The following is a 14,872-nucleotide window of genomic DNA, read 5'->3' on the forward strand; positions in this document are numbered from 1 at the left end:
GTGTAAAAAGCTCTTATAAGAGAGTCTGCCCAGGGATATTTCTTGAAGCCTGTATCCGTGTGCGCGTGTGTGTGCGTATAAATACATTTACTACTCCTTCCCATTGCACTGCAGTCATCTGAGCATTTGGTAGCCTCCTAAGGGTTAAATTATTGCTATGGTTTGAGAGGCAGACCAACAGATGTTACAAGATGCCTAGGAGAGGAACGAATTAGCCCAGCGTATGGCTCTCTCCATGGTGCTGAAATAAAGCTGGAAGAATAATTTCAATTTTGCCACAGAACAAATGGACCATAGACTTTCTTTTGCTTTGCCAACCAGCCACATTAAAACTGAAGCCAACATCAGGTAAATTAGCACAACTTTTTAAACGAAACATTGTTTTTGCTAAAGTTCACATGCAGTGGAACCTCAAAAGTCAAATGCCCTTAAGAATGCACAATTTGGGATTCAATCAAAATGTTAAGGTATTCCCTTAAGTTGTACAAAACTGAAACTATCGTCTCATGAGAACTAAGAATGCACAGACTAATTCTGGGCATGCGTTTTGCTTTTTGGAGAGAAGGGCTAACATTAACAAGGGGTTTTAGAGAAAAAGTTGTGGGTTAGCTTAGTAATTGGGGTCACATTCAAAGTGGTTAGGCTCCATCAGTGTCCCAACATTTCAAGTTCAGGTAGAGTTTAAGTGCCTCTGTGACGTGAATCTTCTTTACATTGCACCTTCTGCATTTGTCATTTAAGACTTTATTTTTAATATTAACATTGGTTAACTTATTTTTTTATACTGACATGAAATTTAAGAATGTTAAAATGTTACTTACACCTTTGCTGTCCTGCTAATAAAGGTCTTTTAATGATGACAGTTTGACACGAGAACAAATTATTTATTTTTACATCATTTCATATGGGAAAAAATGAGGTTGACCAGCATTTCAGAACCTTAGAGATTACGGTATTATTATTATTATTATTATTCCACTTGATTATTAAGTGGAATAATCAATCAAACTGCTCGCCTTACGGATGGTGCTCTAAACCTTTTTAGGGCATTTTCAGAGAATATGAGCAAAGTTATAAAGTCTGATGGGCCCTGGCTTTGCCAACTTGGAAGGAAGCATAGCTTGGCATATATCAGGAATGGAATGATTACTGCATTAGGTCTACTAGTTTGTCATACATATTTTTGGTCAAAAAAAACAAACGCGGTGCACGCATGCTGGTAATGTTTAAATATGCTATCGTGTGAGTGAGGCACAATACTGCCTTATAAATGTCTCTCTCCTTTGCCTCACTGTTTCCTCTTTATAGGTTTGAATTGTAATTGAATCACTAAATCCAACAGGCAGCACATTGTCTATGTTATCTTCCCCACCTCAGGCCTCCAGTTGCCCGCAGCTGTAGCAATATCTCAGCAATAAATCAATACCACTGTTTGAATTGTTGTGCCTTGCAATTAGCTCATTGATCCATTCCATGTATGAACGGGAGATTAAATGCCACTGCTCCATGGATGACGTGTCATATGCAACATTAAATAAGACGTTTTGCTTTGTCACCGTCTTTTGCTGCTATGTCTGTTCCGCTTCTCTTGCCGTCATTTTCAAGGGCTCCCTGCTGTGCATATAACAGTTAAAGTTGCAGTCCAATATTTTACCACTTCTCCCCACCACACGCATACATTGTTTGTTGTGCTTTCCCTTTGAGTTCAGCGATGTATTAGACTGCAGTGCGGCAATGTTTTATGTATGAAACTCCCTTTTTTTATCCAGACTCGGTAAAAAAAACCAAACCAAAAAACACAGGACCAAATGTGTAAATAAAAGCCAAATATAGCAGCAATGGCATTAGATTGATGGTTTGCATCTTGTCGATGTGTGTGTTTGTCTGCATCAATCTTCCACCTCTGTTTTGCTGAGTCATTCGCAATGGCCTATTAGGGATTACATTGAACATGTGCATGTGCTTACATCTTACTATATATGTGTGCATCCACACAGCAGCTGATGGATCTCCGAAACAAATAACAGCTGTAAATTGCAAATACGCCTGCACATGGCACGTTATGAAAGACACTGCAATTAAAGGCATAGTCTGGCACTGTCCTGTAATTGGTAATTTCTCAGCTATGGAGTAGAAGCAGATGATGTCACTGGGCTTTGGGGACCCGCCATTAGTTGATCCGCCACCGCATCCTCATGCTTTTTGATCTTGGTTATTTCCTGTGCTGAAGCCTTGTGGAGTGAAAAGCCTGAAAACAAATTAGCCCCCGGAGGGAGATGCACAACCTCCCCCTCACTGGCTTGATGGCCTATGGTGTCTGCTTCGTTACGTTTGTCATACAGTGCGCTGTAACAATGAACCGTCGGGTTTGATGTATTCAAGCAGTAAAGAGAATTTACTTGACATAAAATATTGCTAAGAGGCAGTTTTATCTATGCAACACATATCGTAAATTCCGCACTATAAGCCGCTACTTGTTTCGTACGCTTTTAACACTGCTTCTGCTTGCACTGCTTGGACCACGGCAGCTGTTGAACTCCAGTGGAAAAAACAAAAAGCGTCTCACGTCTCACTCATCGAAGCTAAGGTTGACAAGGTTTATGTGTGATTTATTGCATGGTTATGTGCAATTCAATAATTAAACCAAAACGAGTGTATTTCTCACCTTTTATTTGAAAAAACTGCTATGTGAACGCAAAGAAGATTTCAGATGCCTTGATTCAATCTTTTGTGGGTTACTATAACCTGAATGACATGATGTACACAGACACTTTTTGCACATACATTAAGTAGAATTTTAAACAGTGACATGCGGTCAGGAGAGGCATATCCTCACTTGTCATGATAAAAAAAAAAACAACAACAAAAAAAGAAATATTAATACGTCAATTCAATTGTATTATAAATGCATTTTCTTTAAGATTCCAACCATTTTTAACATTTTCTTAAGTAAAAATTGCTGAATTTGCATCTTTCCTAACCAAATACAGGAAGAAACCTAAGGTGAGGCCAACGTGAGCGTGGCTTCGCGGCTTAGTGCGCAAACCCCGCCTACCGTCTGAATGCATACTGAGTTGGCTCATGGCACTTGCTAAGCAGACAATAAAATACAGTACACAAAAATGTCATACGGGAGGCACTTGCAGTACCAATGCATCCTGAAGGGGTCAGGCATGTGTTATCTGGAAGGTGCTTGTTACTGATGTCCTTCTAGTGAGAAAAGCTAGTGTTTTTTTTAACTTGAAATACACAAACAGCTAGAGCTCGATTTACAAACAAGTGAAATGCAAGATATTTTTATGCCCTGAATGAATGAATTAATTTGACTGCCAAGATGGAGGATTATATACCGAAGCTCACCAGGAGGTGATCACACTTTTACAACAAAGTATCAGAGCTTTTCCTGGAGAAGAATAGGGTGCATATTATTTTTATACCGATAAAAGGTAAACACAAATGTTTTTCAGTTAATAAAAGTATCAATAAACGGGTCTAAGAAGTATCTGAAAGCAATGTGAAAAACATTTTATCCAAAATACTGTAATTGAAACAAATGAAAATCCAAAGCTATTTGACACGAGCAGGGATTAACAAGTTACCCTTCAAAGTCCAGAGCCACAATCGTAATTAACAGGCACCTGTTGAGGATTAGGAAGTTAGAATGACAGTTGACGTACATTGTAACAGCATCGCTTTAGCGGTCCTTTCTTTTTCGTACAACGTGTTCTATTGTTCTTGTGAATGTGTGTCATGAAGGAAGTTCATACATGCCATCATTCCTGGCGATCCTAAGTACATTCCTCAGACTGAATTCTTTTACTGGACCTGCAATTTGTAGCTTTCCACTGAGCTGTGGCATTTGTTGTTTGCTTTTGTCAGCGTAGTCTAACAAAGCCTACTGTTTGTTTCGGTGGGTGATTTGCTGGCACCACCACTGTTGACTACATGTAAATGATGCTTCAGACTCCGAGTGCTCTGCTTTGCAGGGGCACAAATAACCTTGATTCTGTCAACTCCCCCGTCTGGTCGAGATTTAAAATGACGTTGTCCAAGTAAGATTAGGGTACCTTTCTCCATGTTTGCTTTCCCCAATACTACTACTTCTTCCTGAAATTCCGGCAGACTAGGAACATTGCTGCCCTCTCTGGTGAGGCTCACACCTGCTATTTGTCCTCATCAGAGCCCGTGAGAAACAAGCATTCATAATAATAAAAATAATTAGTATGAGTAAATATTATTATTATTTCAATTATTAATTATTTTAATAAATAGTTAACACATATAACAACGCATTAACTTGCCCAGCCTTAGTGTGCCATAGTGTGCTATGTGCCATTCAGTCCTTCCGGTGAACGTTGGCCTCCGCCAAGGCTGCCCTTTGTCGCCGATCCTGTTCACAATTTTCATGGACAGAATTTCTTGGGGGTATCTTGTCTCTGCTATTTGCGAATGATGTAGTCCTGATGGCCTCATCAGGCTGTGACCTTCAGCATTTACTGGGGGGGTTGAAGCTTCTGGGATCAGACTCCAAATCCAAGGCCATGGTTCTCCGTTGGAAAAGGGTGGATTGCACCCTCCGGGTTGTGAGTGAGGTCCTTCCCCAGGCGGAGGAGTTCAACTATCTCAGGGTCTTGTTCACGAGTGAAGGAAGGCTCAAGCGTGAGGTTGATAGGTGGATCGGCGCAGCGTCTGCAGTAATGCGGTTGCTGTACCGGACCGTCGTGGTGAAGAGAGAGCTGAGCCGGAAGGCAAAGCTCTCAATTTACCGGTTGAGCTATGTTCCCACCCTCAACTATGGTCATGAGCTTTGGGTCGTGACTGAAAGAACGAGATAGCGGATACAAGTGGCTGAAATTAGTTTCCTCCGTAGGGTGGCTGGACTCACCCTAAGAGATAGGGTGAGGAGCTCAGTCAACCGGGAGGAGCTCAGAGTAGAGCCGCTTCACATCGAGAGGAGCCAGGTGAGGTGGCTCGGGCATCTAGTCCGGATGTCTCCCGGACGCCTCCCCTGGTGAGGTGTTCCGGGCATGCCCAGCCAGGAAAAGGCCCCGGGGCAGACCTAGGACACGCTGGCGGGATTATGTCTCAGCTGGCCTAGGAACGCCTTGGTGTCCTCCCAGTTGAGCTGGAGGAAGTGGCCGTGGACCAGAAGTCTGGGCTTCCCTACTAAGACTGTTGCCCCCGCGATAAGCGGAGGAAAAAGGAGGGAGCTTTAGCGATTAGGGCCGAGCTTCTTAATGAAATAGGTACTAAAATAGCATTCAGAAGATGAACTATAGTGCCAAAGAATGAGGGATTTTGTAAGTGTGAGTCATGAGTGCAGCTTCCCAAGTGGAGTCCCAGGATGAAAATGGAGTGCTATAGTGAGCATAACTGTGGGTGTTTCAGGTTGGGAAACCCTTGTTTAAGCCACTTTTACTAAGTGGACGGGATAATTGAATGTGTGTTATTTGTGTGGATGTGTGGGTGTAGGGGTTCTAGAGGGAATCTCTGTCCACATTTGTCATTATCTCCAGAGTCTGTTTGAGGATTGTGTGAGTGTCTAACAAGTGATGTATTTGTGTGTGCCGTCAGGCCTAGTAGTGTGTGTGTGTGTGTCCGCATGTGTGCACCTATGGGGCTCTGATTATACCTTGGAGAGTGTGTGGGTTTATTTCTCAGCGTGTCAGCCAGCCAAGAGGGGGCTTGTCTCAGTAACCATCGGAAATAGAAGCAAGCCTCTTATACATCCAGAAGGTAGAAAACACAAAGAGCTGCAGGGAGAAAATTGCTTCTATCAGTCTTTTCCTCTCTGTCTGATCGTGTTGTTTTTCTCGCCATTCATTTGAGACAGCATGCAGATGGAACGATGTCAACAGAATGTGCACAGTGTTAATTGGCTACTAAATCACCTCTTAACGCCTCACTGAGTCAAGACAAGGTGTCCAGAATGGGTGACCCAGCAGTGAAACATTTCCTACCATGAAGGGGAGCCATGTAGTGAAGATCTTTATCTCAGGGGGGCTCCAAACAGCCCATTTGCTGCACATGTTTAGCAGCTGTTTTGAAAGGACGGAATACTTCATAACCTACAGTGATTTTCTTTCAGAGAGCAAATTCAGTGTGAAGATATTTTGCTTGGGGATGTCTGGCTGATTGTATTCCCAATTAAGGCCAATTTATGACATTTTGATTTATGACTGGTTGCTGTAGAGGTTTCTCCCATGTGTGTTTTGTGCAGCCTCTTCACTAGAACATTTCTATGTGTTTGATCGTATGTACTGTAGAATGCTCAAAACAACACAATGAACTGTTTGAATTTCCCCTCCAGAGACTAATAAAGCACTTTTCTTCTTCAGGTTTTCCGCTGAAAATCGTTCCCCTGTTCACTCAATATGCCATATCATATTGCTTGGGGTATCACAATGATGAATGATCTCCACAGTAGAGACAATATAGCTTCACTATAGCATTGTACGATATTTTCTGAAATACTGGCATTCAGGATAATCAATGTTAGTGCCGCTTCAAACAAATAAACGCCTCAGGCTAAATCTAAAACTGTCACTTTTTCTCCCCAGGAAAAACACAGGTGGTAACTTCATTGAGTGACTCCCATACATTTACTATGTCAGGTTATTGAAGCAATTGTTGTTGCACTTTACTAACTCAGTTGCTAGGCACAACGGCCCCACCTACTAAAGAATTAACAAAATTCAGGCATATTATATGCAAGTGTCCTATCTGTGAAGGGGTACAATCAGGTTTTGATCCAAACTAGGATTATTCGGCCTTGGTGGAGTTCTCTGCGCTTCTGTGTGCCACTTATGCATGTAACTAGTCAATAGCAAATATGAGTTTTAAGTTTGTTAGGGAGATGCAGTCACTTAAAATTACATTTGTGGTGACCCCTATAGGTTGTGCTCAAAATGTTTTGGAAGGCATGCTAGCATGCATGTAATACAGCAATCCTTTTACAATCATTCGTGGTCAATGAAAGTCGCACCCTGGCCCCGCAAAGACAGTTTGCTCACTGGCGGCCATGTTTTTCATCTGATTTTGATCAAATATGTGCTCCTCAGCCAGTTTCATGGTGATTCGGCTAACCACTTAAAGTGAGTGTTTTGTAGAGCACATTGAGCTGTGTGGGACTTTATGGGTTCACACTTGTGTTTAATAACGGGGCCATTATTTGGTGTATTAGTCCGAAAAATAATATTAGGGGCAACACGGTAGGGGTCCATGTTTTGCCAAGTGTTTAGCCTTCTCTCTGCATCGGTTCTGGAGTAGAAGAGTTAACTTACTTGCAGTCGTGAAAGAATTAGGACACCACCACATGACTGTAGAATGACACATTTCCTCATTTCACACTGATGAGGTTTTCCAAAATCCTCTTCACGCACAGTTCTGCTGTGTTTGACAGACTGAGTGTTGTTATCAGGGACACACACAGTTCCTCTTAACCGAGTTTGCACTTTGGACCACTGATGGCCGTTAGTCACCAGCATCAGCACCAAGTGGGTGGGCGACACTTAGGGGAGGAGGGGCACTCGACTTGAGAGCGACTGTTTGTCTGTGATGTGCTCTCGCTTTGATGATTATTGGCAAAGTACAGGCTCCAAACATGTTCACTCTCTGTTTTCTCACATTCTGCAGAGTTACGTGTAGTCACAAATCAGTCAGCGCTAACTGGAGTTCGAATATACTAATGGAAGTGAGAGCTCAATTCCTTGTTACATGCAAGTAATAGTGTAAGTAATACACCTTGCTTAAGCTGCTCAATTTAAGCCTTTCAGCCCTCTTCCATTTATTTTAATACAGGAAATTATCTGGAATATTATAGTTACTGAGCACACAGGACTCATACAGGGAACACAATTAAAAGTAAGCTCCAGGGAGAACTATTAAAAGGGATGCTCAGAGAAAAATACGATTGTGGAGTGTTTCTCTTTTGACCTATTGCATCTTTTCTGTGGGAGTCCCTACTGTGTTCATTCTTAATTGTGATTTGTTTCACCTGCCTCATTAGCTTCACAGGTGTTTGCTTTTCAGATCTGTGATAAGCAGCTGTGATGATGGAAGCATTTGAATGAGGTCATTGGGAGGGGGTTCCGGTGTTGTTTAAGGTATGCAGCGTCACTTGGAGAATTATTCAGCAGTAACAGTGGGAGATTAAAAAGTTGTTTGCACAATACCTCAATGCTGCATTTAAGTAGTCTCTCTACATTTTCATCATCTGTTATCACTTATGCCTCAAATGGGTTATGAGGTGTTTTATCTGAGTTTTGTCAGTAAAAAGCAATCAGGAAAATGGCCTATAATCAATAAATCCTCTTTGTTCATTGCACATGGATGGATTTAAGCAAAAGCCTGCTGGCAGTCAGTTCACGTGCCTACCAGTCGTGACTTTGACAGCCTGTTTGCTTGGACTTTTCCAAGCACCTTATCTTTCTTTAATAGTTTTACTCAGATTTGTGTGTTTATACGTGTAATTTTGTGCTTGTTTTCTGCTATCCCCACACTCCTCTCCTACCAGAAGAGCTAAAAGTCAATCAATTTGGCCTTTCCCATAATCCTTGGGTGTCCAAAGTGCAGCCCAGGGGCTATTTGCGGCCTGTGACTCATTTATTATTGTTTATTGCACATTGTAGAAATTGAACACTAAAAACGACAGCAAACATGGGGAAAAATAGAGCAAAAACATACAATGTAAAGAAAAAAGCTGAAATGTTGATACTACCAGTAATAATAACACAAATCTTTGCCTTTTAAATATATGTACATAGGGGTTTTTTTTGCCTTGTTATAAAATTTATAAAAATACATAAAAATAGTGGCCCTCCGCATTCTTTGATTTTTTTTTTTGTATGTGGCCCTCAGTGGAAAAAGTTTGGACACCCCTGCCATAAAGTCTAAAGTCCTCTTGTGCCCCCCAGCAATGCAGTTTTGAGTTACGATATGGATCTTTAGATACTTAATCCAAAACTGAACTGGGGCAGCACCATGGAGCGTGTGCGTTTGAAGCTTGGAGTTTGCATGTTCTCTCCATACTTGCGTGGGTTTACTCTAGGTACTGCCACAGTCCCAAAACATGCATATTAGGCTAATTGGAGACTACAGATTGGCCATAGGTGTAATCATGAGTGTGAATGGTTGCTGTCCACATGTGCCCTGTAATTGACTGGCGACCAGTCCAGGGTGTACCCTGCCTTGGGACATGTGTCCAAACCTTTGACTATTACTCTGTACACAAAGTCCCCAAAAGCTCAAGTTCAGCTGTTTTGTTTGGAGATGCAAACAGTTACACTTGGAAACTGTTGTCGACATGGGGAATTTATATTTTAATTAATCATTCCTTCCTTGACGTTTTTAATTTCTGAGGAGAACATAAAGTTACAACCAATACACGGCTAGTGGGAAAAAACAGCAGTCACAAACAACAGTACATAACAGAAACCTCCCTGTGTGAGCACTGTCAGAGGGTGATGTGCGTGTGTTTGTGTCGTGTGCAAGCTCGCCAGTGGCATTGCCGAGACTTCTGCTGCTCGCCCACAGCAGCGGCAGTTCGCTGCCTTAATATGTTTTGACAGAAGAGGCATCATCACAGCTCTCAGCGCCCATCTGCTGCACGGAGCATGTAGCTTCAGCATGATTGTGGCGCTTTGCGGGGAGCACAGATTGCGCTGAGATTATTGGCCCCATCACAGCTCTATCAAGGGAGGCTTTTGCTTGGAAATTATAGCTTAAAAAAAGCACAGTACATAATGAAGACAATTTTTTTTTTTAATCCTCTGAGCCAATGTAATATGAGCTCAAGCTCCCCGCCACTTCCATCACACAATTTGACAAGTTGAAATGTGAGCATGGTGGAACAAAGATGTAGTGTCTCTACAGCAATCAGTTTGACACATTTTTTTTGTTGTTGTTTTTGTGGTGGTTGTGCATCAATTGTGCTCTGACTCTAACAAGGATATGTTTATCTTTGTGTAAATAATAATGGTAATTGTGTATTTGTTTTGGACATACTTGACATACTTATCAGCATTACATACAGTATGTGCTGTTACATTAAGTAACGGCATATATTTACTGTTGAATTCATTATTTCCAAAAAGGAGTTGGAAGAAGCAAAGCTTATTTAATCCTACCCCATCTCCATGTCTGTTACTGATAATCCATTCTCACCATTTGTTTAACATTTTGACAGTAATTCATGTTTTACATTATCATCGAAAATGTGTTGACTTCCTGTGTTTAGGTGTGTATTTTCTAATAGGGATGGAGAATATGTTGCAATAGGTATATAACTTCCTGAGTGATGTAGGGAAAAAAAAACGAAGAAACTTAAGTCATGAATAAGTAGTATAAATAAATAGAAACCAATAAATATGAACGCAATAAAGAGATTGGGTATACATGAGCAATAAATAATAAATGCAGGAGTAATGAACTTGCAGAATCATGATATCATGTTTAAATATATGCAGGATATAAGTTAAACAATAACTTGTAATGTTCAGTGCAAATGGTACTCAGATCCATCCATTCATCCGTCTCCTATGCTGCTTGTCCTAACTAGGGTCGCGGGTGTGCTGGAGCCTATCCCAGCTGACATCGGGCGAGAGGTGGTACTCAGATCATATTTGCAATGTGGATCTCTAATTTGGTGCTTCATTTATTAACAGTTTCCTTTGATTATTGCTGTTTGCAGTGCAAAAAGCGAGGCTCTACTGCCATCTGTGTCATTAGCTGTAAATGCATAAATCAATGGAGAGCATTTTTGATAAGATTCTAGAGAGCCCTATGAATCTGTAGTTCCCCATTTTACCACTAAATGTCTCTCTGCTCCAATCAATGCATCTCCAGCTCTGCTACTTGTCTGCATCTCCATCATCTCCAAGATTGTCACTCGACAGTTCATGTTTCCTTTCTTACACATAAATGACACTTAATGATGTACAGTAGTAAGTGTCTTACGTTAACATAAACCACATTTATGTTTGATGTAGGCATATTTTCAGCAGTCATCAACATTTAGCTTTCACAGCATCTTTAGACTGAAGCAAGCCTCCTCCCCCAGGTCCCTCTCTAATCCAGAAGGGTAAATTGCTCATACATTCCTTTCAAGGGCAATGATGAGTGTTGTGTTTACATTTGCAAAATCATATGTCCTTCTTGTTCACTTGCATTGTTTAGTTGCAGAATGAATTTCGATGTTTACAGTGCAACCTCGGTTTTTCAAATGCCCCAGTTTTTGTATGATTCGGTTTTCAACTAAAATTTTTGCCCCTGTTTTGTGCATAACAATTTTTGCCTAGTACTGTATCATTCTGTGGCATCAAGACACCAAACAAATCCAGGCTCAATCTGCATGCACACTCGTACCCCGGAAAGGTACAACCCTTTTGGTGAACGTCTAACTATTGTGGGCCACCACACTGGCAAAGACACGAGAAACTCATGTTGCAAAGGGTGTAAAGGTGTTAATAAAACAGATCACACATGATATGAATAGAAGATGTTTGTAGCATTCCGTACAGCAGCATCGTGACACTGTGACGTGCCGTAAAGCCGCATTTTGTTTGCCATAAATGTATGTGATTGCATCCACTGATGTAAATAAAGTTGTGAGCACAGTTGTCTGTGCGTTCTTGAAATTCACAATGCTGAGAAGTTGTTTTTGGTGTGATTCAAGTCAAGTGTGGATCCCCTCCTGTCCCATCTTCTCCCCTCCGCTCCCCACAGCCGCTCACCTTTCCGAACTCATATCTTCCCGATCTCCTGATTGTGTGGCTAACATGCTAACCACTAGGCCACGGTGTGGCTCGTGGTATGTTTCAGTTTTCGTCAGACCTTTTGGGACGGATTAATGATGAAAACCGAGGTTCCACTGTACAGTCGTCTCTCACTCTATCGCATTTTTTTGAAAATTACTTTCTTAATAAATGGCCGCTGTTTCGTGGTTGACTATGGACTATTATATTGAAAAAATATTGAAAGATAAGTTATATGTAGTATTCTGGTCACTAGGCATCAGTAATGTTACATGAAATTACATTAGATTGCCTTCACACTGCATGGAGTCAGCCATGGCATGTTTGACATGACAGTGTGAAAAAAGGTTTTCCTCTCATTCCGTGTGTAAGTGGTAAGAGTTTGGCTTCCTACTTTGTCCTTCTTCCCCATTCGGTTTGAAACCCTTTCGTAAGTTTAGAATAAACAAATCGGAGGCTAACTAGTTAGCTCGCTAGCATGCTATGTTTAAAGCAGCTATCTCTTGTGGCCCTGCAGTGATCCCGTAGCCTGCGCATTACAGTTGAGCAATGGATGGATGTTTTGTTTCAGTGAAGAGTCTAATCCAGCTTGATGTTGCTGTTAAAATGTGACTATATCGTTAGCATTGTAGTGGGGATGAAGTATCCGTTACTGACAATGCATTTTTGCCGAATACGAGCATGAAACAAGTACATCTCATCACTATCCGTAATCGTGAAAGAACCTCCTGAAAGAAAATCCTCATTGTGTATTCATCTTCACTCTCTGTGATTGGCCAGTCAAACACAGCGAACGCCCCTCATGAGACACTCGGTGCAGGCTGGAGCCACAGAGGAGTTGATCGGTGCCTCATTCAAGCACACAGTGCAATTGGCAAGTTGAAAACGGCTCGTGTGGCATTGCCCACTGGCGCCACTTCATTAGGTTTTCCTCAGCTCACCACCATTTCAGTGTGTAGCTGAAGTTACTTGGTCAACTTGTTTTGTAAAGTACACCGTCCATTTTACAAGAAAGCACTGTGCAGGCTTGTGTTGCATTAGTCACTCATGCAACTCAATTGGGATAGCATGACCGCTTTTTTCCTTGAAATGTATTTTTGTCTAATTCCATGAAGTCCTCATAAAACAGCCGTGGTACCTACAATATAAGAATTTTGTTAACTTTCAGTTGGCAGTACACAGACAGTGGTAACAGTAACTTGCATTGACTCGCCACAACATTAGGTCCACCGGCACAGTACAAGAGCTTCATCAAACCTTCTGCCTGTATGGCTACCATACTACATTATGTACTTAAGCGTGGTGAAATATTACACCCCTCTCAATACGTTGCAGTCTGCACGTTGCAATCTTCAAGGGATAGTTCTGATTTTTTTTACATGAAGTTGTATTACCTCCCCATCAGCAGTGGACTATTTCAACAGTGACTTACCCCCCTTTGGTCCCGCGTGTCCAGTTCTGGTTGGATGCAGGCGTCTTCATCACATGCACACGAATGGAGGGGCGACAGTGCGCAGGGACACGACGGGACACAAATGCCACCTGCAAAAACCTCCAACAATGTTTTATGATTTTTTCTCGGTGTATTGATTTCACATAGCAGCATAGAAATGAGCGCGTTAACGAACAAAAAAAAAAAAAAAACATGAGCACTGGTGGCATCTACAGAAATTACCTTGGTTAATATGCATGTCACAAATAAAAAAAATGGAGCGTTTTTGGCGCTTTTTGGAGACTTTTTCAGATGACTTTATAGGCAGAATACATTTTTCCCATACGTGCAGTCACGAGCTGTCTCTTTTTATCTGTTTTTATATCATTAGAACACAGAAAAGAGAAAGACATGTTCATGTCTCAGGTAAGGATTGTGGATGATGGGCAAAATGCCAAAAAAGTGCAGTTTTCCTTTAAAACAAACAAGCAATGCAGTTAGTTCAGAGATCCAATTTAAATCAGGTTTGTGTCAAATTTGTTTCACACAAATAAAGGGGGGAAAAAAAACAATCGGTGTCTAAACAAGGTGTCCCTTATTTGTTTTTCAGGGAGTTGGCAACCTTACTGAGAACTGCTTAGCAGTATGAGACCACATCTTGGTATGATAAAACCAGTACACAAGTTGTTAAATGAAGTCAGCTTTAATACATTTATATTTCTTTCCTTATTACATTGTACATGTGTGCCTTATGAAGTGTCCAGTGAGTAGAACAATAAGCATCTTTTTTTCCCACTTTTAAGTAAGACAATCGTTAACATATGACAGGTGGCCTCCTTCTCAAACACGTTTTGCATGGCAACAATACGAAAGCTGCAGGTACATATGTATACTTAAAGAGGCCACCTGCTCATTTGACTATGGCTGTTTTATAATAGCCTGCTTTTTTCTGTCACAACAATACTCTGAGAGAAGCTGAATAATTTAAGATTTTGATGAATGATACGTGCTTAGTTTAAAAAAAATGCATTTATTCTTTTCAACTGACAAGATGCTATTGATTGGAGAAGTGTGCTGCAGTTAGAGTCGATCTTAATAAGCCATCATTTCGAAAAGGTTCCGATAGTCGCCACCTTCGCCGAATAATTGGAAAACAATGTACGCAAATTGCAAGTGATGTAAGAAGCTAGAGGGACTCGTTGGTTGAGAGCTTTGACGTTACATCGTGACGACGCAAGGAGACGGCGCTCTTCCATCAGGGATGGAGAAGCTCTCGACAAGCAGGAGGCAAGCTGGAGCTCCCCTTAGCCTAACGGAAGAAGGAGATCCGCTGATGCAAAAGCGAGGAAGCCTCTCGTCCGAGTGAGCCGAAGATGCGCTGACCGAGCCGGTGTTGGCGCCCGGAGAAGGAAACCTGCTTGCCGTCTACGGGAGGCAGCACCCAAGGGGGTGTTTATAAAGCGCCATGGCGGGCGCCAAGCTGACACCGTCACCCTCGGAGATCGACCCAGACGTGAAGACCGAAGTGCGGAAAACTCCAGAGCCCAACTGGGTGCATTCCTCCCCCAACCCTCTGAGGACGGTGGGCTCGTTTGGGAGCGATGTCGGCCAAAGGTATAGAGCTGCGGCAAAGCCGCCTCAAGCCGCATGTTTCCACCACCACCATACAGCGTTGCCGACAACACAA

General features: G+C 41.9%; 1 protein-coding gene across 23 annotated transcripts in view; it reads left to right on the forward strand.

Annotated features, from left to right (window-relative positions):
* Nucleotides 1–14,872, forward strand: part of LOC129179361 (potassium channel subfamily T member 1-like) — a 59,462-nt gene that overhangs the window by 6,529 nt on the left and 38,061 nt on the right. For 2 of the 23 annotated variants that reach the window (XM_054772525.1, XM_054772527.1), the window contains exon 1: nt 37–14,799. The exons of the other annotated variants lie outside the window; for them this stretch is intronic. In XM_054772525.1, the coding sequence (XP_054628500.1) occupies nt 14,651–14,799 (149 nt within the window). In that variant the 5' untranslated portion in view covers nt 37–14,650. Of the gene's footprint in view, nt 1–36; nt 14,800–14,872 lie in introns of those variants that run through there. 23 annotated transcript variants of the gene reach the window in all.

The sequence above is a fragment of the Dunckerocampus dactyliophorus genome, chromosome 4 (genome assembly GCF_027744805.1).
Source record: "Dunckerocampus dactyliophorus isolate RoL2022-P2 chromosome 4, RoL_Ddac_1.1, whole genome shotgun sequence".
Lineage (NCBI taxonomy): Eukaryota > Metazoa > Chordata > Actinopteri > Syngnathiformes > Syngnathidae > Dunckerocampus > Dunckerocampus dactyliophorus.